A 24,812-nucleotide genomic window follows, 5' to 3' on the forward strand; every position below is an offset into this window, starting at 1 on the left:
ACGATTATCTCAATAGATGCAGAAAAGACCTTCAATCAAATTCAACACCCTTCATGGTAAACTACTCAATAAACTAGGTATAGATGGAACATATCTCAAAATAATAAGAGCTATTTATGACAAACCCATAGCCAATATCATACAGAATGGGCAAAGGCTGGAAGCGTTCCCTTTGAAAACTGGCACAAGACAAGAATGCCCTCTCTCACCACTCCTATTCAACATAGTATTGGAAGTTCTGGCCACAGTAACCAGGCAAGAGAAGGAAATGAAGAGTATTCAAATAGGAAGAGAAGAAGTCAAATTGTCTCTGCAGATGACATGATTGTATATTTAGAAAACCCCATCATCTCAGCCCCAAAACTTAAGCTGATAAGCAACTTCAGCAAAGTCTCAGAATACAAAATCAATGTGCAAAAATCACAAGCATTCCTATTCATAACAATAGACAAACAGAGAGCCAAATCATGAATGAACTCCCATTCACAATTGCTACAAAGAAAATAAAATACCTAAGAATACAACTTACAAGGGACGTGAAGGAGCTCTTCAAGGAGAACTACAAACCACTGCGCAAGGAAATAAGAGAGGACACAAACAAATGGAAAAACATTCCATGCTCATGGATAGAAAGAATCAATATCATGAAAATGGCCATATTGCCCAAAGTAATTTATAGATTCAATGCTATTCCTCAAGCTAACATTGACTTTTTTCGCAGAACTAGAAAAAACTACTTTAAATTTCACATGGATTTTAAAAAAGCTTGTATAGCCAAGACAATGCTAAGCAAAAAGAACAAAGCTGGAGGCATCATACTGCCTGACTTCAAATATACTACAAGGCTAAAGTAATCAAAACTGCATGATACTGGCACCAAATCAGATATATAGACCAATGGAGCGAACAGAAATAACACCACACATCTACTACCGTCTCGTCTTTGACAAACCTGACACAAATGAGCAATGGGGAAAGGATATCCTATTTAATAAATGGTGCTGGAAAAACTGGCTAGCCATATGCAGAAAACTGAAACTGGACTCCTTCCTTACACCTTATACAAAAATTAACTCAAGATGGATAAAAGACTTAAATATAATACCTAAAACGATAAAACCCCTAGAAGACAACTTAGGCAATACCATTTGGGACATAGGCACAGGCGAAGACTTCAGGACTAAAACACCAAAAGCAATTGCAACAAAAGCCAAAATTGACAACTGGGATCTAATTAAACTAAAGAGCTTCTGCACAGCAAAAGAAACTATCATCAGAGTGAACAGGCAACCTACAGAATGGGATAAATTTTTGCCATCTATACATCTGACAAAGTTCTAATATCTGGAATCTACAAGGAACTAATCAAATTTACAAGAAAAAAATCCCATCAAAAAGTGGGCAAATGATGTGAACAGACACTTCTCAAAATAAGACATTTATGTGGCCAACAAACATATGAAAAAAAGCTCATCATCACTGGTCATCAGACAAATGCAAATCGAAACCACATCGAGATACCATCTCATGCCAGTTTGAAGAGGAGCTAGGTGTGGGTGTTTTCAGTGCCTTTCACAGGATACCTTTTTTTTTTTTTTTTTAACCTGGTGGATAGCCTAATGTGATCCTTAAAAAGTTAGGAAACAACAGATGCTGAAGAGGATGTGGAGAAATAGAAACAATTTTACACTGTTGGTGGGAGTGTAAATTAGTTCAACCATGTGGAAGACAGTGTGTTGATTCCTCATGGATTTAGAAACAGAAATACCATTTGACCCAGCAATCCAATTACTGGGTATATTATTCAAAGGATTAGAAATCATTCTACTATAAGGACACATGCACATGTATGTTTACTGCAGCACTATTCACAATAGCATAGACTTGGAACCAACCCAAATGCCCATCAATGATAGACTGGATAAAGAAAATGTGGCACATATACAGCATGGAATACTATGCAGCCATAAAAAAAGATGAGTTCCTGTCCCTAGCAGGGACATGGATGAAGCTGGAAACCACCATTCTCAGCAAACTAACACAGGATCAGAAAAGCAAACAACACACGTTTTCACTCATAAGTGGGAACTGAACAATGGGAACACATGGACACAGGGAGGGAGGCATCACACACTGGGGTCTGTTGGGGGTGGGGGGCAAGGGGTGGGAGAGCATTGGGACAAATACCTAATGCATACATGGTTTAAAACCTAGATAATGGGTTGATGGGTGCAGAAAACCACCATGGCACATGTATACCAATGTAACAAACCTGTATGTTCTGCACATGTATCCCAGAACTTAAAGTATAATTTTAAAAAAGAAGCAGTCAATAAACTTTAATTATATATTCAACATACATTTGTATCTCATTGTAGTGAATACTTATAATTTTGTGTTATGTCAGCATCCATTTTGAATTCAAGTTTAACTTTCTTATACCAGAGGCAGGGCTCAGTCACCCTTGACACAGTTTCCATTTCTATGCCACTCCCAAATGGCCAGAGAGAAAAACTTGGAGCCATCTCTCCTGCCTAGCAGATTGTGTTTGTGACTTTCCCAGTGCTTCTTGTAAGTGTACAATTCAGGCATTTGCCTGGAAGCTCTAAGTGACCCACAACCTACTTCCTTATGTCTACTGCTCACTGCTATGTACATTTCTCTCTCTGTGCATGATTCTTTATTTCTGCATCATGTGATCTGGTGATCCTTACCCAGGATCTGTAAGTAGACATCCTTGAACTTGTTTCCTTTTGTTCAGTGCATTGAATTTATGCTTTCCATTGGAAGAACTAGGGGCTAGCTATTCAAGGGTGGATTTTCTTTTTTTTTTTTTTTATTACATTTTAAGTTCTGGGATACATGTGCAGAACGTGCCTTTTTGTTACATAGGTATACATGTGCCATGGTGGTTTGCTGCACCCATCAACTCATCACCTACATTAGGTATTTCTCCTAATGTTATCCCTCCCCTAACCCACCACCCCCTGACAGGCCCTGGTGTGTGATGTTCGCCTCCCTGTGTCCATGTGTTCTCATTGTTCAACTCCCACTTATCAGTGAGAACACACGGTGTTTGGTTTTCTGATCTTGTGAGTTTGCTGAGAATGAGATGGTTTCCAGCTTCATCCATGTCCCTGCAAAGGACATGAACTCATCCTTTTTTATGGCTGCATAGTATTCCATGGTGTATATGTGCCACATTTTCTTAATCTAGTCTATCAAGGTTGGATTTTCTCTAGGATAGCAATGAGAACACAAGATTGGGCTCCCAGTGGCAGAGCAATGGTCAGGCAGGCATAAATTGCACATAGATCAGATAAGAACCACAATGGCATATGACAGTCTAAGCTATTTTCCTGTGTGACTGCCTAGTTGTCCAAACCTTCCTAGTTATGGTTTGGACAACTAGGCACTAGCTACCCACCAGGTAAAACACGTATCCTGTGAAAGGCACTGAAATCACCCACATCTAGTTCCTCTTCTTTTTCCCTTAGGGCAGGCTTGCCAGTCACTCAGATACTGAAATCCCAGTTTAGCTGGGAACTCTCAAAACACCTATTTACTTTTTAAAACTGTGGTAAAAATGCATAACACGAGTTCTGCCCTGTTAACAAATTTTTAAGTGTACAGTAAAATATTCTTAACTGTATGCATAATGTTGCACAGCATCTTGCGTAACTGACACTTTATGCCCATTAAATGGGAACTTCCTATTTCTCTCTGCCCTCTGCCCCAGGAAACTATGGTTCTACTTTCTGCTTCTATAAATTTGATTATTTTAGATATCTCATATAAGGGGAATTGGCGGTGTTTGTCCTTCTGTCCTGGCATATTTAACTTAGCATAATGTCCTCAAGTTTCAAACATGTTGGATATGACATTTTTCTTTCCATGGCTGACTAATATTCCATCATGTGTACGTACCACATTTTACTTATCCATATGTCAATGGACATTTAAGTTGCTTCTACATCTTGGCAATTATGAATAATGTTGCAATGAACATGGGAGTGCAAATATCTCTTCCCAATCCTGATTTCAATTGTTTCTTTGAAAAATTGAGATCCTAGAAGTAGGATTGGTGAATCATATGGTAGTCCTACTGCTTTCCATAGGGGCTGTACTATTTACATTTTCACTAACAGTGTACAATGGTTCCAATTTTTCCACATTCTTGCCAACAGTTATTATCTCTTATTTATTTATTTATTCAATTTATTTATGATAATGTCCTAACAGATTTGAAGTAATATCTGATTGTAGTTTTGACTTGCATGTTCCTGACTAGTGATTTTGAGCACATTTTCCATTGGCCATTTGTATGGCTTCTTTGGAAAAATGTCTAGTCAAGTCCTTTGCTTATTTTGTGATTGGACTATTTGCATTCATGGTAGTGAGTTGTAGGTTTTCCTAATATATTTTGGATATTAACTCATATCAGATATGTGGTTGGCAAATATTTTCCCTCATTCTGAAGGCTGCCTTTTCATTCTATTATTTCCTTTGCTGTGCAGAAGCCTTTTAGTTTGATGTCCTATTTGTATATTTTTCCTTTCATCGTTTGTGCTTTTGGCATCATATCCATGAAATAATTGCCAAAACTAATGTCATGAAGCTTTTCATCTATGTTTTCTTCTAGGATTTTGATAGTTTCAGGTCTCATGTTAAGTCTTGAATCCATTTTCAGTTGATTTTTGTGTGTGCTATAAGGAAAGGGTTCAATTTTATTTAATAAAGAAAATTGGGTATATATATATATATATATATATATATATATATATATACACATACACATTTTAATAAAGTGAAACCCTTTCCTTATAGCACATAACCCTTTCCTGGTAGCACAGTAAAATGAAATTGAATCCTTTCCTTATGGCACATATATGTGGATATGTAGTTGCTTAGCACCATTTGCTGAAGAAACTATCTTTTTCTATTGTGTATCTTTGTCACCCCCACAAAGATCAGTTGACTGTATACGCATGGATTGATTTCTGCATTCTCCATTCTGTTCCATTGGTCTAAATGTCCATCTTTATGCAAGTACCATAGTATTTTAAACTACTGTTGCTTTGCAATATGTTTTGAAATCAGGTGGTTGTGGCCTTTAGCATTGTTCTTCTTTCTCAAGGTAGTTTTGTCTATTCTAAAATTTGTATGGTTCCCATAGGATTTTAGGATTTTTTTCTATTTCTGTAAAATAATGCCACTGAGATTTTGATAGGGATTGCATTGAATCTTCAGATTACTTTGAGTAGCATGAACATTTAATAATATAAAGCTTTGTCATTCATGCATATATCTTTTCATTCATCTTTGTTTTGTTTATTTCATCAATATTTTGTAGTTTTCAGTGTACAAGTCTTTTGCCTCCTTGGTTAAGTTTATTCCTAGGTATTTTCTTCCTTTTTATGGTATTATGAATGAGATCGCTTCTTAATCTCATTTTTGGATAGTTTGTTGTTAGTGTATAAAAACACAACTGATTTTTATGTGCATTTTGTATCCTTCAACTAGACTGCATTTGTTTATTAGCTCTAAAATTTTTGTGTGTGTAATCTTTAGGATTTTTACTTCTAAGATCATATAACCGGTGAGTAGAGCTTAGTTTACTTCTACCTTTCCTATTTAGATGCTTTTAATCTGTTTTTCTTCCCTAACTGCTCTGGTTAGCACTTTAAGTACTATATTAAATAGAAGTGGTGACTCATTCTTGATGTTAAAGGAAGAGCTTTCAGTTTTTCATCGAGTATGATGTTAGCTCTGGACTTCTCATAGTTTCCTTTACCAGTAAGCCTTATACTTTAATATGCTCTCATGTTGCTCATTAGGGTTCTTTGTTTAAACACGAAAGGTTCCCTTTAACATTTCTTATAATGCAGATCTAGTGTTGACAGATTCACTCAGTTTTTGTTTGTCTGGGAAAGTCTTTATTTCTCTTCATTTTTGAAGGCCAGTTTGCTGGATATAATACTTTTTGTTGGCAGTTTTCATCTCTAAATATATCATCATACTTTCTGTTGGCCTGTAAACTTTCTGTGGGAAAACAAACCAAAGTCTTATGGAGGTTCTCTTAGTACAAGACAAGTCACTTCTCTTGCTGCTTTCAAAATTCTTTTCTTTTGATAATTTTATTATAAAATGTCTAGATGTGAAATTTTTAAAATTTTTAATGTTTATGGATACATGATAATTATGCATATTTATGAGGCACTGTGATATTTTGATATAATCATACAGTATATAATGATAAAACCTGGGTAATTGGGATATCCATTATCTCACACATTCATCATTTGAGTGTGTGTGTGGTGTGTGTGTGGAGAACATTTTAAATATACTCTTCTGGCTATTTTGAAATATACAATAACTTTATTGTTAACTAAAGTCACCTATAGTCAACTATAACTATTGTGCTACTGAAAACTAGATCTTATTTTTTCTATATAACTGTATTTTTGTACCCATTAGCTCATCCTTCTTAATACCCTTTCCCCAGTACCCTTCCCAGCTTCTGGTAGCCACCATTTCACTTATTACCACCAGGAGATAAATTTTTTAGCTCTCACATATGAGTGAGAACATGCAATATTTGTCTTTTGGTGCCTGGATAATTTAACTTAAAATAATGTCCTCCAAGTCCATCCATGTTGCTGTAAATGACAGGAATGTATTATTTTTATGGCTGAATAATATTCCATTATATCTATTTCTCTCTACATATCCGATTATATATATATCCAAATACATATATATAATGTATATATATAATGTGTGTATATATATATATATATATAATGTATATCCCATTTTCTTTTTTTTTTGACAGGGTCTCACTCTGTCTTAAAAGTGACACTCCACCTCCTTGGGCTCAAGCTATCCTCCCATCTCAGCCTCCAGAGTAACTGGGACTACACATATGTGCCACCATGCCTGGCTAATTTTTTGTATTTTTATTTATTTATTTTTTTTGCAGAGTCAGGGTTTTGCCATGTTACTCAGGCTGATCTGAACTTCTGGACTCAAGCAATCCATCCACCTTGGCCTCCCAAAATTCTGGGATTACAAGTGTGAGCCACCACGCCCTGCCAATATACCCCATTTTCTTTATACAGCCATTGATAAACATTTAGGTTGATACCATATCTTGGCTTTTGGGAATACTGCTGCAAAAAACATGGAAGTGCAGATATCTCTTCATTATGCTGATTTTCTACCTTTGCATATATATCCAAAAGTGATACTGTTGGATAATATGGTATTTCCATTTTTAATCTTTTCACAAAATTTTATATTGTTTTGCATAGTGGCTGTACTGATTTATATTCCCACCAACAGTGTGCAAACATCCCCCTGTATGTGCATCTTCCCCAGCATTTTTTTTTTTTTGTCTTTTTGATAATATTTTAACTGGGGTGAGATAATATCTTATTGTGGTTTTAATTTACATTTTTCTGGTGATTAACTGTATTGAGCATTTTTTATACTTGTTGGTCATTTGTATATCTTATTTTAAGAAATATCTATTCAGGTATCTTGCCCATTTAAAAATAAGGTTATTTGTTTTTTTGCTACTGAGTTGTTTATGTTCCTTATAGGTTTGATTTATTAATCCCTTGTCAGTTGAATAGTTTGCAATTTTTTTTCTATTCTGTAGGTTGTTTCTCCACTTTGTTGATTGTTTTCCTTTGTTGTGCAGAAGATTTTTAGCTTGATGTAATTCCATTTGTCATTTTTTTGCTTTGTTTCCCTGTGCTTTTGAGTTTTTACTCAAGAAAACTTTGCTAATAGCAATGTCCTAAAGGATTTCCTCAATGCTTTCTTCTAGTATTATCATAGTTTTAGGTCTTACATTTAAGTCTGTAATTTTTTTTTTTGAAATGGGGTTTTGCTCTGTCACCCAGGTTGGAGTGCAGTGGTGCAATCTTGGCTCGCTGCAACCTCCACTTCCTGGGTTGAAGCAATTCTGGTGCTTCAGCCTCCTGAGTAGCTGGGATTACAGGGCCATGATGCCCAGCTAATTTTTGTAATTTTAGTAGAGATGGGGTTTCTTCATGTTTGGCAAGGCTGGTCTTGAACTCCTGACCTCAGGTGATCCGCCTGCCTCAGGCTCTCAAAATGCTGGAATTACAGGCATGAGCCACTGTGCCTGGTCTATATCTCTCCATTTCTTTATGATCAGTTTCTTAAGATTTATTTTGTTCCCTTTTGTGTCATATTTCTCTGTTTCTTCATGTTCTTTGTAGCTTTGCATTGGTATCTATACATTTGAAGAAATAGCCACCTCTTCCTGGCTTCCCAGACTGGCTTTTACAATCAGCCCAGATGGAGATTCTGGGGACCTTCAATTCTACTCTGTGAAAGTATCTTCTCTGTATTTGTGCATGTAGATTCCTAATTAGAGGGATTTCCTGGTTTCTGTTTTTCAGGAACTGGCAATCTTTTGCTTTCTGTGGTGTCTGTCTGCCATACCATGAGTCCTCTGATGCAGCAGCTTAACACCCAGCTGTCTTTGTTCTCAGTAGTTCTGAGGCATCTAGAGTGTGTGTGGGGTCCTACTGGCATAATGGTTGGGCTAGAAATAAACTAATTTCTTGGGCATCTCCCTGGAAAATCAGTATATCAGACACATACTGAGCTCCTTTCCCTCCTGAGGGAGAAATCTCAAGTTGTGCATATTCTTTTCATTGCACTGAGCTGTGTGAGTCACAGCTTTCTTTTGTACTCACTTTGTCCTCAGTGACCCCAGGCATCCGAATATACCAGTTCCATCAGTGCTCTGAGTGAGGGGAGACAGACACCAGTTCCTCACACAGTGTGTCCAAAGGCCAAGGTGTGGCTGAATGCTCTACTCTTTCCTTCCCTGTGAGGGAAAAGTCATAGGCCAGGGTGTCCTCTCTTGGCATGAGCTGTAACAACTTTGGGAAGGAGTTGTCATGTATAAACTGACATTACTCTTCTTGCCCATTTCAGTGCCACCGTTTTTGGTTTCATGCTCATCTGGGGCATTACAATGTCTTGTCTCAGTTTTGAAATTCTCATAGAAGTATTTTTGTCCAGTCATTATTTAATCAGTGTTTCTGTGTGTGGTTGAGGGGTAGGATTTTCTGTTATGTCATCTTGCTGAACTTGTGATCATTTCCCAGTGTTTTAGAATTTTTTCTATACCTTGATCTGAGTGGTAGCTAGATATTAATAACTGGTAATATTCATTGATCTGTATACATTCATATAATTTGCTGTTTATAAATTAGCTCAATTAAAATGGAAACAAATGAAGAAACTTTGAGTCTAAACCTATACTATAATTGAAGTTCTCAGCATAAGTCTCCAGTGATGAGCCTGGTAGAATGATGTTATAAACGGAAATTGTTGTGTAATTAATTTTGTGTCAGCCTTTTCATAACCCTTTTACCACTTTTAAAAATAGCAATTCTCTTTATGGATTTATCATCTTTTATCCCCCCAAATATTTTCCTTCAATATGTTGTATCATTTGAAATAAGAAATGGATTTATGTCTCCTCTATTTTAACATTCCTCACACACTGCATGAAACTTACCTCACAAAGGACAGGAAACAGATTCTTTTACATATATTGGGTATGCGGAGCAATTCACAGAGAGAATGCTTTTTCTGTGCTGCCTCCAGTTCTTGCTTCATGGTGGATTTCAAAACCTTCAACAACAACAGAAGCAACAAACTGTTCAGTTGTCACAAAGTGGTAGGCATTGTAAGAGGACTTGTCAACCAACAGATGACAAGATAGATGACATCCCTTTCTGTCTACCAGAAAATACATGCCTTAAAAATGCAATGGCAAATATAAAAGTGGTATGGAAGTTAGGATAGATAGTTAAAGAAGCCTCAGAGAAATTATTTATCAAGGCTATTTTAGACAAGAGATTTAATTGGCTGCAGAGCATTGAAAAGAATATGTAGATTAGATATTCAGATCAGGATGGGAAAAAAAATGAAGAGTTACTTGGATTAAACTCCAAAGCTCCATTTATACCAGATGGGCCCTAAAGACCTGGTTCTCAGCTGAACTGCCTTTGGTGAAAAACAGTTTGTCTGCCTTAGGAAAGAGATAAATTTCCTGAGAGAGTTTATTTTGGTTCTTGTTTCAGAAATACTGGAGGTTTGGGAGTGGGGTACTTTCTTCCTAACCCTTATGTTTTATTATTATTATTATACTTTAAGTTTTAGGGTATATGTGCACAATGTGCAGGTTTGTTACATATGTATACATGTGCCATGCTGGTGTGCTGCACCCGTTAACTCATCATTTAGCATTAGGTATATCTCCTAATGCTATCCGTCCCCCCACCCCACAACAGTCCCGGTGTGTGATGTTCCCCTTCCTGTGTCCATGTGATCTCATTGTTCAATTCCCACCTATGAGTGAGAACATGCGGTGTTTGGTTTTTTGTCCTTGCGATAGTTTGCTGAAAATGATGGATGAAGCTGGAAACTAACCCTTATGTTTCTATGAGGAACAAGTTTCAACAGGGATAATCTTGGTCCCTTTCCACATACCCTAAGTTGCCTGTGGAGGACTATGGTATTGTTGGTGAGTGTGGGAGAATGAGACAGGCATGCTGTAGTGCCCAGAACACCTTTAGAAAGAGATTGCATTCAAGTCTGCTTTCTGGGCCACATCCTATATTTATCAGGTTAGGCTCTGCACCTCTGGGAAAACCTGTGACTGGTGAGTAAGCTTAATTCTGGGATGAAGTGTTAGAAATCCTGTTGAGGCAAGGTACGTGAAGTCATGTCTTCTATTCCAGTTTTCTCAGTAGTACAAATGCTAAAAATTTTGATCTCCATGTTTCTGAACCCTTTAACTATCTCTCAGTTATGTGTGGTTTGGGCATAGGAGATGAATGTTATGTACTGAACTCGCTGACCACTAAAATTAGACTGATCAACGGATTGATATTGATATAAAGTGGATTTGCTTTAGGCTGGAAGGGCTTCCTAGAGTAGGTGTGTTAGGCAGTCTGTCAGATGGAGGTTGAAACAGGAATAAGACCACACACATATGGATAATATTTACAAAATAAAAAAATCAAGTTAACACAATATTAGGTACCCATTCATGCATAGAATCCACATCCTAAACCAATTGCTCTTTTTGAGCAACACTGTCCTTCCTCTGGGTGCTGAGGGGACAGTCAGTTGCCATTCACTTTGAGATAAGGCATTGCTATTTTTTTTGATTCTACTGTTTTTTGTAACACTTAATTGTTGTTGTTGTTGTTGTTGTTGTTTTATATCTCCCTGAACTTTTGTAAGAGTAGCTTTTATTTTCTTATTGGGCCAACCTTGTAGGTCACATGCTAGGTGTGTGTGTGTGAAACCACAGATAGCACCTGAGAATTCAGTTGACCCAAAAGAATTACACTATATATATATATATATATTCTCTCTCTCTATTCTTTATATATATTTAGATACAGTCTAGAAATGACATTCAGTTCCATGTGAATTTCAACATTTCCTTTTTAAAAAAAAGCTATGCCAATATTTTCACTATTCTATTGGGATGCCTGTGCTATTGTCTCTGCAGTGGGTTCATCTCTGTGGGAAATATTTATTTCTTCCTGCCACCTTCCGTTGAGCGTTAACTCACAGGAGGATTTTCAGGCTTCTTATTTCAAATCTCCTTTTTAAGGACCTCTGCTTCCTTCTGGGACTAAGTTCCATCAGATATGTCATTGACCATGTCTTAAGAGATGTTTTATTCATTCTGTCTGATTAACTAGCTCCTAGTCCTCTCCTGTTTCAGTAAAATAAGGTAAAATGTATTTTTCTTGTCTTCATTAACATTCTTTCTATACTTTTATAATTTCCAACACTTAGATTTAAACATGTCCATTAGTTCTCCTCTCTCATATTAAAGTAAAAGCTCCATTCAGGCTGTGACACTGACTTCCTCTGTCATTCATGACCTAGTACCATTTGTGGCATACTATAATTTTTTGATAAATACTTTACATTTACTTAATAATCCGTGGGGTGGAAAAAAAGATAAAGACTTCCCCCAGGCATTTCCACTCAGTCATGCTTTAAAACTTATAGTAAGTAGAAGAAACTCCATAGAAATATAGATTTGGACTGGTGTTGGTACTGTCATATTTCCAAGAAAGAATGAAATCTGGAACAGGTAGGCACTCACTAAACATATCTTGAATGAAAGAATATATGACAGAGTGAACAAATAAGTGAACCTCCTTATGTTCTATTCTGTTTGCTCCCTAATCCTTCCTTCCTCTGTCCTTATTACCCTGAAAGAAGGCCACAGAATAATAACTGGGAAGTAATGAACTAGTTTAGGTTACTTTCTATTATGGAGTTAGAGTGAGTCCAGTGCAAAATTTGCATTGTTAACACTCTGTGCGTCTGCCTCTGTTGAGTAAAATATCTGTGTCCCATCCTTTCAGCAACAGGATATTCTCTTTCAATGTTAATCCAATGTTGACACCCATTGAGAATGATCGTGAGGTGAGATGACCCATAACTATACCTGTGTTTCTCTCCTTTATTCACCTTATGAACACCAACAAGTATAGATGACAATTTATGTCTTGCCAACATCTCATATCCAGCTCCCATCTTGCTTACCTCCATGGTTAGGATGTCTTCAGCATCCTTCATTCCATTCCTGTGTGCAGCTTTTCTAAGTTCCTTTAAGCCCTCTTCTGGTTTGTTGTTGATAATGAGCCACCGAGCAGACTCTGCCAGCCACCTGAGCAAAGAAGAGGACAGAGGGGCAGCCAACCACTACTTACTCATTTTTTCACATAACATTTATCCTGAGATGCCATTCCCCTCCAAGCTAATACCCACCTCTTGTTTGGTTATACCAGGAAATAAAAGCCTACATTCTCTTGTGCCATCACCAGGAAAATGTAAGGGTGACTCTCTGTGCAGTACACATTCACTGTTGGGATAAACACTTGAGTCATATTGGCATCCCTCTTATTCAGCAAATTTGTCATGGAGCTCCTGATGCTGAAGCATGAGGAATCATCACTTGTACAGATGCCTGCCAAGGTCCTAGTAAGGGCATAACAAATGTCTATTCATAATGTGTTCTTTTTCCTAAAGTAAAGACCCTGAAATAATTGATGTATGCTTGAGGCCTCATAGAGACTAGACTCATTTCTGGCTATACCATCTATGACCAAAACTGGATATATTAGCAAGTCATTTACCTAAATCTTCCTCAGTTTGCTCATCTATGTAAATGGAACAATGTTACCATGTATGATTGTTACAGAGATAAGATGAACTAATGGATGAGCCTGACAGGGAGTACACTTTCTCTCTATCTGAACTTTCTCTCTGTATTAAATCTGCAATTATCTCTCTGAGGTAAAGACCAAATAGGCTTCCTCCACTGAACTGATTTTGTTAAGGGAAGGGGTATAGTTAATCATACATTAGGGTTTGTAAAGTAAATAGAAGGAAGAGAGAGCACAGGACAAGATGTAAATTGTTAGTTTTGCCTTTATGTTTTTAGCTGGAGCAACTATGCAGTTCTTAGAAATGTATACAGGTAAATTTGCTGTCCCTTCCTATCATCCAATATTACCTACAACAATTAAAAGCATCTCAAACTTTATCACAAATTTCGTTCTAGGGATGTACATATAAACATAGATCACAATTAAGGATATCTACTCAAATATTTTCCTCTATTGGGGAAAACATTTTTGTAATAATTCTGTTTCTACAATACTTGTTAAGGAAAGGATGGTCAGGAACATGAATAACTCCCAGGCAATGATTTATTGCTATGTCCTGTCTTATGGGTTATTGGTTTAGCAAATGAAAACTCAGTAGTGATGGCTGACATGACAGAAGCAGAATTCAGAATATGGACAGGAGTGAAGTTCATTGAGCTACAGGAGTACATTGTAACCCAATGCAAGGAAGCTAAAAATCATGTAACACATTGCAGGAGCCGACAGACAAAATATCATAGAGTAGAACGTAACTGACCTGATAAAGCTGAAAAACACGCTATAAGAATTTCATAATGCAATCACAAGTATTTTATTTTATTTTTTTTATTATACTTTAAGTTTTAGGGTACATGTGCACAACGTGCAGGTTAGTTACATATGTATACATGTGCCATGTTGGTGTGCTGCACCCATTAACTCGTCATTTAACATTAGTTATATCTCCTAATGCTATCCTTTCCCCCTCCCCTCACTCCACAACAGGCCCCGGTGTGTGATGTTCCCCTTCCTGTGTCCATGTGTTCTCATTGTTCAATTCCCACCTATGAGTGAGAACATGTGGTGTTTGGTTTTCTGTCCTTGCCATAGTTTGCTGAGAATGATGGTTTCCAGCTTCATCCATGTCTCTACAAAGGACATGAACTCATCCTTTTTTATGGCTGCATAGTATTCCATGGTGTATATGTGCCACATTTTCTTAATCCAGTCTATCATAGTTGGACATTTGGGTTGGTTCCAAGTCTTTGCTATTGTGAATAGTGCCACAATAAACATACGTGTGCATGTGTCTTTATAGCAGCATGATTTATAATCCTTTGGGTATATACACAGTAATGGGATGGCTGGGTCAAATGGTATTTCTAGTTCTAGATCCCTGAGGAATCGCCACACTGTCTTCCACAATGGTTGAACTAGTTTACAGTCCCACCAGCAGTGTAAAAGTGTTCCTATTTCTCCACATCCTCTCCAGCACCTGTTGTTTCCTGACCTTTTAATGATCACCATTCTAACTGGTGTGAGATGGTATCTCATTGTTGTTTTGATTTGCATTTCTCTGATGGCCAGTGATGATGTGCATTTTTTCATGTGTCTGTTGGCTGCATAAATGTCTTCTTTTGAGAAGTGTCTGTTCATATCCTTTGCCCACTTTTTGATGGGGTTGTTTGTTTTTTTCTTGTAAATTTGTTTGAGTTCATTGTAGATTCTGGATATTAGCCCTTTGTCAGAGGAGTAGATTGCAAAAATTTTCTCCCATTGTGTAGGTTGCCTGTTCACTCTGATGGTAGTTTCTTTTGCTGTGCAGAAGCTCTTTAGTTTAATTAGATCCCATTTGTCAATTTTGTCTTTTGTTGCCATTGCTTTTGGTGTTTTAGACATGAAGTCCTTGCCCATGCCTATGTCCTGAATGGTATCGCCTAGGTTTTCTTCTAGGGTTTTTAAGGTTTTCGGTCTAACATTTAAGTCTTTAATCCATCTTGAATTAATTTTTGTATAAGGTGTAAGGAAGGGATCCAGTTTCAGCTTTCTACATACGGCTAGCCAGTTTTCCCAGCACCATTTATTAAATAGGGAATCCTTTTCCTATTTGTTGTTTTTGTCAGGTTTGTCAAAGATCAGATAGTTGTAGATATGTGGCATTATTTCTGAGGGCTCTGTTCTGTTCCATTGGTCTATATCTCTGTTTTGGTACCAGTACCATGCTGTTTTGGTGACTGTAGCCTTGTAGTAGAGTTTGAAGTCAGGTAGCGTGATGCCTCCAGCTTTGTTCTTTTGGCTTAGGATTGACTTGGCAATGTGGGCTCTTTTTTGGTTCCATATGAACTTTAAAGTAGTTCTTCCCAATTCTATGAAGAAAGTCATTGGTAGCTTGATGGGGATGTCATTGAATCTATCAGTTACCTTGGGCAGTATGGCCATTTTCACAATATTGATTCTTCTTACCCATTAGCATGGAACGTTCTTCCATTTGTTTTTATCTTCTTTTATTTCATTGAGCAGTGGTTTGTAGTTCTCCTTGAAGAGGTCCTTCACATCTCTTGTAAGTTGGATTCCTATGTATTTTATTCTCTTTGAAGCAACTGCGAATGGGAGTTCACTGATGATTTGGCTCTCTGTTTGTCTGTTATTGGTGTATAAGAATGCTTGTGATTTTTGTGCACTTATTTTATATCCTGAGACTTTGCTGAAGTTGCTTATCAGCTTAAGGAGATTTTGGGCTGAGACAATGGGGTTTTCTAGATATACAATCATGTCATCTGCAAAGAGGGACAATTTGACTTCCTCTTTTCCTAATTGAATACCCTTTATTTCCTTCTCCTGCCTGATTGCCCTGGCCAGAACTTCCAACACTATGTTGAATAGGAGTGGTGAGAGAGGGCATCCCTGTCTTGTGCCAGTTTTCAAAGGGAATGCTTCCAGTTTTTGCCCACTCAGTATGATATTGGCTGTGGGTTTGTCATAGATAGCTCTTATTATTTTGAGATACATCCCATCAATACCTAATTTATTAAGATTTTTTAGCATGAAGAGTTGTTGAATTTTGTCAAAGGCCTTTTCTGCATCTATTGAGATAATCATGTGGTTTTTGTCATTGGTTCTGCTTATATGCTGGATCACGTTTATTGATTTGCATACATGGAACCAGCCTTGCATCCCAGGGATGAGGCCCACTTGATCATGGTGGATAAGCTTTTTGATGTGCTGCTGGATTCAGTTTGCCAGTATTTTATTGAGGATTTTTGCATCAATGTTCATCAGGGGTATTGGTCTAAAATTCTCTTTTTTGGTTGTGTCTCTGCCCAACTTTGGTATCAGGATGATGCTGGCCTCATAAAATAAGTTAGGGAGGATTCCCTTTTTTTTCTACCGATTGGGATAGTTTCAGAAGGAATGATACCAGCTCCTCTTTGTACCTCTGGTAGAATTCAGCTGTGAATCCATCTGGTCCTGGACATTTTTGGTTGGTAAGCTATTAATTATTGCCTCAATTTCAGAGCCTGTTATTGGTCTATTCAGAGATTCAACTTCTTCCTGGTTTAGTCTTGGGAGGGTGTATGTGTCCAGGAATTTATCCATTTCTTCTAGATTTTCTAGTTTATTTGCATAGAGGTGTTTGTAATATTGTCTGATGGTAGTTTGTATTTCTGTGGGATCCGTGGTGATATCCCCTTTGTCATTTTTTATTGCGTCTATTTGATTCTTCTCTTTTTTCTTCTTTATTAGTCCTGCTAGTAGTCTATCAATTTTGTTGATCTTTTCAAAAAACCAGCTCCTGGATTCATTGATTTTTTGAAGAGTTTTTTATGTCTCTATCTCCTTCAGTTCTGCTCTGATCTTAGTTATTTCTTGCCTTCTGCTAGCTTTTGAATGTGTTTGCTCTTGTTTCTCTAGTTCTTTTAATTGTGATGTTAGGGTGTCAATTTTGGATCTTTCCTGCTTTCTCTTGTGGGCATTTAGTGCTATAAATTTCCCTCTACACACTGCTTTGAATGTGTCCCAGAGATTCTGGTATATTGTGTCTTTGTTCTTGTTGGTTTCAAAGAACATCTTTATTTCTGCCTTCATTTTGTTATGTACTCAGTAGTCATTCAAAAGCAGGTTGTTCAGTTTCCATGTAGTTGAGTGGTTTTGAGTGAGTTTCTTAATCCTGAGTTCTAGTTTGATTGCACTGTGGTCTGAGAGAGAGTTTGTTATAATTTCTGTTCTTTTACATTTGCTGAGGAGTGCTTTACTTCCAACTATGTGGTCAATTTTGGAATAGGAGTGGTGTAGTGCTGAAAAGAATGTATATTCTGTTGATTTGGGGTGGAGAGTTCTGTAGATGTCTATTAGGTCCACTTGGTGCAGAGCTGAGTTTAGTTCCTGTATATCCTTGTTAACTTTCTGTCTCGTTGATCTGTCTAATGTTGACAGTGGGGTGTTAAAGTCTCCCATTATTATTGTGTGGGAGTCTAAGTCTCTTCCTAGGTCTCTAAGGACTAGTTTTATGAATCTGGGTACTCCTGTATTGGGCACATATATATTTAGGATAGTTAGCTCTTCTTGTTGAATTGATCCCTTTACCATTATGTAATGGCCTTCTTTGTCTCTTTTGATCATTGTTGGTTTAATGTCTGTTTTATCGGAGACTAGGATTGCAACCCCTGCCTTTTTTTGTTTCCATTTGCTTGGTAGATCTTCCTCCATCCCTTTATTTTGAGCCTATGTGTGTCTCTGCACATGAGATGGGTCTTCTGAATACAGCACATTGATGGGTCTTGACTCTTTATCCAATTTGCCAGTCTGTGTCTTTTAATTGGAGCATTTAGCCTATTTACATTTAAGGGTAATATTGTTATGTGTGAACTTGATCCTGTCATTATGATGTTAGCTGGTTATTTTGCTCATTAGTTGATGCTGTTTCTTCCTAGCATCGATGGTCTTTACAATTTGGCATGTTTCTGCAGTGGCTGGTACAGGTTGTTCCTTTCCATGTTTAGTGCTTCCTTCAGGAGCTCTTTTAGGGCAGGCCTGATGGTGACAAAATCTCTCAGCATTTGCTTGTGTGTAAAGGATTTTATTTCTCCTTCACTTATGAAGCTTAGTTTGTCTGGATATGCAATTCTGGGTTGAAAATTCTTTTCTTTAAGAATGTTGAATATTGGCCCCCACTCTCTTCTGGCTTGTAGAGTTTCTGCCGAGAGATCAGCTGTTCGTCTGATGGGCTTCCCTTTGTGGGTAACCCGACCTTTCTCTCTGGCTGCCCTTAACATTTTTTCCTTCTTTTCAACTTTGGTGAATCTGACAATTATGTGTCTTGGAGTTGCTCTTCTTGAGGACTATCTTTGTGGCGTTCTCTGTATTTCCTGAATTTGAATGTTGGCCTGCCTTGCTAGATTGGGGAAGTTCTCTTGGATAATATCCTGCAGAGTGTTTTCCAACTTGGTTCCATTCTCCCCATCACTTTCAGGTATACCAATCAGATGTAGATTTGGTCTTTTCAGATAGTCCCATATTTCCTGGAGGCTTTTCTTATTTTTTTTTTTTACTCTTTTTTCTCTAAACTTCTTTTCTGATTTCATTTCATTCATTTGATCTTCCATCACTGATACCCTTTCTTCCAGTTGATTGAATCAGCTACTGAGGCTTGTGCATTCATCACATAGTTCTCGTGCCGTGGTTTTCAGCTCCATCAAGTCCTCTAAGGACTTCTCTGCATTGGTTATTCTAGTTAGCCATTCGTCTAATTTTTTTTTCAAGGTTTTTAACTTCTTTGCCATGGGTTCGGACTTCCTCCTTTGGCTCGGAGTAGTTTGATCATCTGAAGCCTTCTTCTCTCAGCTCGTCAAAGTCATTGTCTGTCCAGCTTTGTTCCATTGCTGGTGAGGAGCTGCATTCCTTTGGAGGAGGAGAGGCACTCTGATTTTTAGAGTTTCCAATTTTTTTTACTCTGTTTTTTCCCCATCTTTGTGGTTTTATCTACCTTTGGTCTTTGATGATGGTGACATACAGATGGGGTTTTGGTGTGGATGTCCTTTCTGTTTGTTAGTTTTCCTTCTAACAGTCAGGACCTTCAGCTGCAGGTCTGTTGGAGTTTGCTGGAGGTCTACTCCAGACCCTGTTTGCCTGTGTATCAGCAGCAGAGGCTGCAGAACAGCGGATATTGGTGAACCGCAAATGTTGCTGCCTGATCATTCCTCTGGAAGTTTTGTCTCAGAGGAGTACCCAGCCGTGTGAAGTGTCAGTCTGCCCCTACTGGGGGCTGCCTCCCAGTTAGGCTACTCAAAGGCAGGCAGGCCCCCTCAAGCTGCGGTGGGCTCCACCCAGTTGGAGCTTCCCGGCTGCTTTGTTTACCTACTCAAACCTTGGCAATGGTGGGCGCCCCTCCCCCAGCCTCGCTGCCACCTTGCAGTTTGATCTTAGACTGCTGTGCTAGCAATGAGTGAGGCTCTGTGGGCATAGGACCTTCTGAGTCAGGTGCGGGATATAATCTCCTGGTATGCCATTTGCTAAGACCATTGGAAAAGCACAGTATTAGGGTGGGAGTGACCCGATTTTCTGGGTGCTGTCTGTCACCCCTTTCTTTGATTAGGAAAGGGAATTCCCTGACCTCTTGTGCTTCCTGGGTGAGGCAATGCCTCGCCCTGCTTCAGCTCATGCTCGGTGCACTGCACCCACTGTCCTGCACCCACTGTCTGACACTCCACATTGAGATGAACCTGGTACCTCAGTGGGAAATGCAGAAATCTCCTGTCTTCTGTGTTGCTCACACTGGGAACTGTAGACTGGAGCTGTTCCTATTTGGCCATCTTGGCTCCACCCCCCCAATCACAAGTATTAAAAGCAGAATAAACTAAGAAGAAGAAATAATCTCAGAGCTTGCAGACTGCCTTTGTGAAATAAGACAGTCAGAGAAGAATAGAGAAAAAAGAATGAAAAGGAATAAAAGCAACAGAAGAGACTGAATCTACAACTGATTGATGTACCTGAAAGGGATTGGAAGAATGGAACCAACTTGGAGATCATATTTCAGGATATCTTCCATGAGAAGTTTCCCAACTTAGCTAGAGAGGCAAACATTCAAATTCAGGAAATGCAGGAAATGCACAGAATTCCAGTAAGATACTTCACAAGAAGATCATCTTCAAAACACGTAATAATCAGGTTCTCCAAGGTTGAAATGATAGAAAAAATGTTAAATGCAGCTAGAAAGGCCAGGTCACCTACAAAAGGAAGCCCATTGGACTAATAGTGGGCCTCTCAGATGAAACCCTCTACAAGCCAGAAGAGATTGGGGATGAATATTCAACATTCTTAAGAGAAGAAATTCTAATCCAGAATTTCATATTTGGCCAAACTAAGCTTCAGAAGTGAAGGAGAAATAAGATCCCTTTTCAGACAAGCAAGTGTTGAGGGAGTTCATTACCACCAGACCTGTCTTACAAGAGCTCCTGAAAGAAGCACTAAATATGGAAAAGAAAGTCCATTACCAGCCATTACAAAAACACACTGAAGTACACAGGACAGAGACACTATAAAGCAGACTCATGAACAAGTCTGAAAAATGATCAGTTAGCATCATGATGACAGGATCAAATCTACATGGATCAATACTAACCTTAAATGTGAATAAGCTAAATGCCCCAGTTAAAAGACACAGAGTGGAAATCTGGATAAAAAAACAAGACCCATTGGTGTGCTGTCTTTAAGAGATCTATCTCACATGCAATAGCACACACAGGCTCAAAGTTAAGGGATGTAGAAAAATCAACCAATAAAATAAAAAGGCAGAAAAACCAGGGGTTGCAATCCTACTTTCTGACAAAACAGACTTTAAACCAACAAAGATGAAAAAGAGAAAGAAGGCATTACATAATGGCAAAGGGTTCAATTCAACAAGAAGATCTAACTATCTTAAATATATATGCATCCAATGCAGGAGCACCCAAATTCGTAAAACAAGTTCTTAGAGACCTTCAACAAGAAAGATTCCCACACAATAAGAGTGGGAGACCTTAACACTCCACTGACAATATTAGACAGATCATCAAGACATAAAATTAACAAAGATATTCAGGAGCCGACATCAGCACTGGATCAAATGGTCCTGACATATATCTGAAGAACTCTCCACCCAAACCAATAGAATATACATTCTTCTCATTGCCACATGTCACATATTCTAAAATCAATCACTTAATCAGAAGCAAAACACCCCTCGGCAAATGCAAAATAACTGAAATCATAACAAACAGTCTCTCAGACCACAGCACAATCCAATTAGAAATCAAGACAAGAGATTGTTCCAAGATAACTGAATAGGAACAGCTCCAGTCTACACCTCCCAGCATGAGTGATGAAGAAGATGGGTGATTTCTGCATTTCCAACTGAGCTTTTAAGAGAGCAGTGGTCCTCCTACCATTGAGTTTGAGATCTGAGAACAGACAGTCTGCCTCCTAAAGTGGGTCCCTGAACCCTGAGTAGCCTAACTGGGAGACACCTCCCAGGGGCTGACTGACACCTCATACAACTGGGTGCCCCCCTGAGACGAAGCTCCAGAGGAAGGATCAGGAAGCAACATTTGCTGTTCTGCAATGTTTGCTGTTCTGCAGCCTCTGCTGGTGACACCCAGGAAAACAGGGTCTGGAGTGGACCTCCAGCAAACTGCAACAGACCTGCAGCTGAGGGTCCTGACTGTTAGAAGGAAAACTAACAAACAGAAAGGAATAGCACCAACATCAACAAAAAGGACATCCACACCAAAACCCCATCTGTATGTCACCATCATCAAAGATCAAAGGTAGATAAAACCACAAAGATGGGGAGAAACAAGAGCAGAAAAGCTGAAAATTCTAATAACCAGAGTGCCTCTTCTCCTCCAACGGATTGCAGCTCCCTGCCAGCAATGGAACAAAGCTGGACGGAGGTGACTTTGATGAGTTGACAGAAGTAGGCTTCAGAAGATCGGTAATAACAAACTTCTCTGAGCTAAAGGGGGATGTTCAAACCCATTGCAAGGAAGCTAAAAACCTTGAAAAAAGATTCGACAAATGGCTAACTAGAATAAACAGTGTAGAGAAAATCTTAAATTACCTGATGGAGCTGAAAACCATGGCATGAGAACTACAAGATGCATGCACATGCTTCAGTAGCCGATTCGATCAAGTGGAAGAAAGGGTATCAGTGATTGAAGAACAAATGAATGAAATGAAGTGAGAAGAGAAGTTTAGAGAAAAGAGAGTAAAAAGAAATGAACAAAGCCTCCAAGAAATATGTGACTGTGTGAAAAGACCAAATCTATGATTGATGTACCTGAAAGTGATGGGGAGAATGGAACCAAGTTGGAAAACACTCTTCAGGATATTATCCAGGAGAACTTCCCCAACCTAGCAAAGCACGTCAACCTTCAATTTCAGGAAATACAGAGAACGCCACAAAGATAGTCCTCAAGAAGAGCAACCCCAAGACACATAATTGTTATATTCACCAAAGTTGAAGGAAAAAATGTTAAGGGCAGCCAGAGAGAAAGGTCGGGTTACCCACAAAGGGAAGCCCATCAGACTAACAGCTGATCTGTCGGCAGAAACTCTACAAGCCAGAAGAGAGTGGGGGCCAATATTCAACATTCTTAAAGAAAAGAATTTTCAACCCAGAATTGCATATCCAGACAAACTAAGCTTCATAAGTGAAGGAGAAATAAAATCCTTTACACACAAGCAAATGCTGACAGATTTTGTCACCATCAGGCCTGCCCTAAAAGAGCTCCTGAAGGAAACACTAAACATGGAAAGGAACAACCGGTATCAGCCACTGCAGAAACATGCCAAATGTAAAGACCATCGATGCTAGGAAGAAACAGCATCAACTAACGAGCAAAATAACCAGCTAACATCATAATGACAGGATCAAATTCACACATAACAATATTAGCTTTAAATGTAAATGCACTAAATGCCCCAGTTAAAAGACACAGACTGGCAAATTGTATAAAGAGTCAAGACCCATCAATGTGTTGTATTCAGGAGACCCATCTCATGTGCAGAGACACACATAGGCTCAAAATAAAGGGATGGAGGAAGATCTACCAAGCAAATGGAAAGCAAAAAAAAAAAAAAAAGCAGGGGTTGCAATCCTAGTCTGTGATAAAACAGACTTTAAACCAACAATGATCAAAAGAGACAAAGAAGGCCATTACATAATGGTAAAGGGATCAATGCAACAAGAAGAACTAACTATCCTAAATATATATATATATATATGCACCCAATACAAGAGCACCCAGATTCATAAAGCTAATCCTCAGAGACCTACAAAGACACTTAGACTCCCACACAATAATAATGGGAGACTTTAACACCCCACTGTCAACATTAGACAGATCAATGAGACAGAACGTTAACAAGGATATATAGGAACTAAACTCAGCTCTGCACCAAGTGGACCTAATAGACATCTACAGAACTCTCCACCCCAAATCAACAGAATATACATTCTTCTCAGCACCACACTGCACTTATTCCAAAATTGACCACATAGTTGGAAGTAAAGCACTCCTCAGCAAATGTAAAAGAACAGAAATTATAACAAACTGTCTCTCAGACCACAGTGCAATCAAACTAGAACTCAGGATTAAGAAACTCACTCAAAACCGCTCAACTACATGGAAACTGAACAACCTGCTCCTGAATGACTACCGAGTACATAACAAAATGAAGGCAGAAATAAAAATGTTCTTTGAAGCCAACGAGAACAAAGACACAACATACCAGAATCTCTGGGACACATTCAAAGCAGTGTGTAGAGGGAAATTTATAGCACTAAATGCCCACAAGAGAAAGCAGGAAAGATCCAAAATTGACACCCTAACATCACAGTTAAAAGAACTAGAGAAACAAGAGCAAACACATTCAAAAGCTAGCAGAAGGCAAGAAATAACTAAGGTCAGAGCAGAACTGAAGGAGATAGAGACACAAAAAACTCTTAAAAAAATCAATGAATCCAGGAGCTGGTTTTTTGAAAAGATCGACAAAATAGATAGACCACTAGCTAGACTAATGAAGAAAAGAGAGAAGAATCAAATAGATGCAATAAAAAATGACAAAGGGGATATCACCACGGATCCCACAGAAATACAAACTACCATCAGACAATATTATAAATACCTCTATGCAAATAAACTAGAAAATCTAGAAGAAATGGATAAATTCCTGGACACATACACCCTCCCAAGACTAAACCACGAAGAAGTTGAATCCCAGAATATACCGATAAGAGTCTCTGAAATTGAGGTAATAATTAATAGCCCTCCAACCAAAAAAGGTCCAGGACCAGACTGATTCACAGCCGAATTCTACCAGAGGTACAAAGAGGAGCTGATACCATTTCTTCTGAAACTATTCCAATTAATAGACAAAGAGGGAATCCTCCCTAACTCATTTTATGAGGCCAGCATCATCCTGATACCAAAGCCTGGCAGAGACACAACAAAAAAAAAGAGAATTTTAGACCAATATCCCTGATGAACATCGATGCAAAAATCCTCAGTAAAATACTGGCAAACCGAATCCAGCAGC

General features: G+C 38.4%; 1 protein-coding gene across 7 annotated transcripts in view; it reads right to left on the minus strand.

Moving 5' to 3' along the window:
• Positions 1 to 24,812, minus strand: part of SLC22A25 (solute carrier family 22 member 25) — an 84,662-nt gene that overhangs the window by 12,623 nt on the left and 47,227 nt on the right. For all 7 annotated transcript variants that reach the window (XM_054662371.2, XM_054662370.2, XM_054662372.2 and 4 more), the window contains 2 exons: positions 12,634 to 12,757; positions 9,569 to 9,684 (listed from right to left, as the gene is read on the minus strand). In XM_054662371.2, the coding sequence (XP_054518346.1) occupies positions 9,569 to 9,684; positions 12,634 to 12,757 (240 nt within the window). The remainder of the gene's footprint in view (positions 1 to 9,568; positions 9,685 to 12,633; positions 12,758 to 24,812) is intronic.

This window comes from Pan troglodytes, chromosome 9, assembly GCF_028858775.2.
Source record: "Pan troglodytes isolate AG18354 chromosome 9, NHGRI_mPanTro3-v2.0_pri, whole genome shotgun sequence".
NCBI classification, from domain to species: domain Eukaryota; kingdom Metazoa; phylum Chordata; class Mammalia; order Primates; family Hominidae; genus Pan; species Pan troglodytes.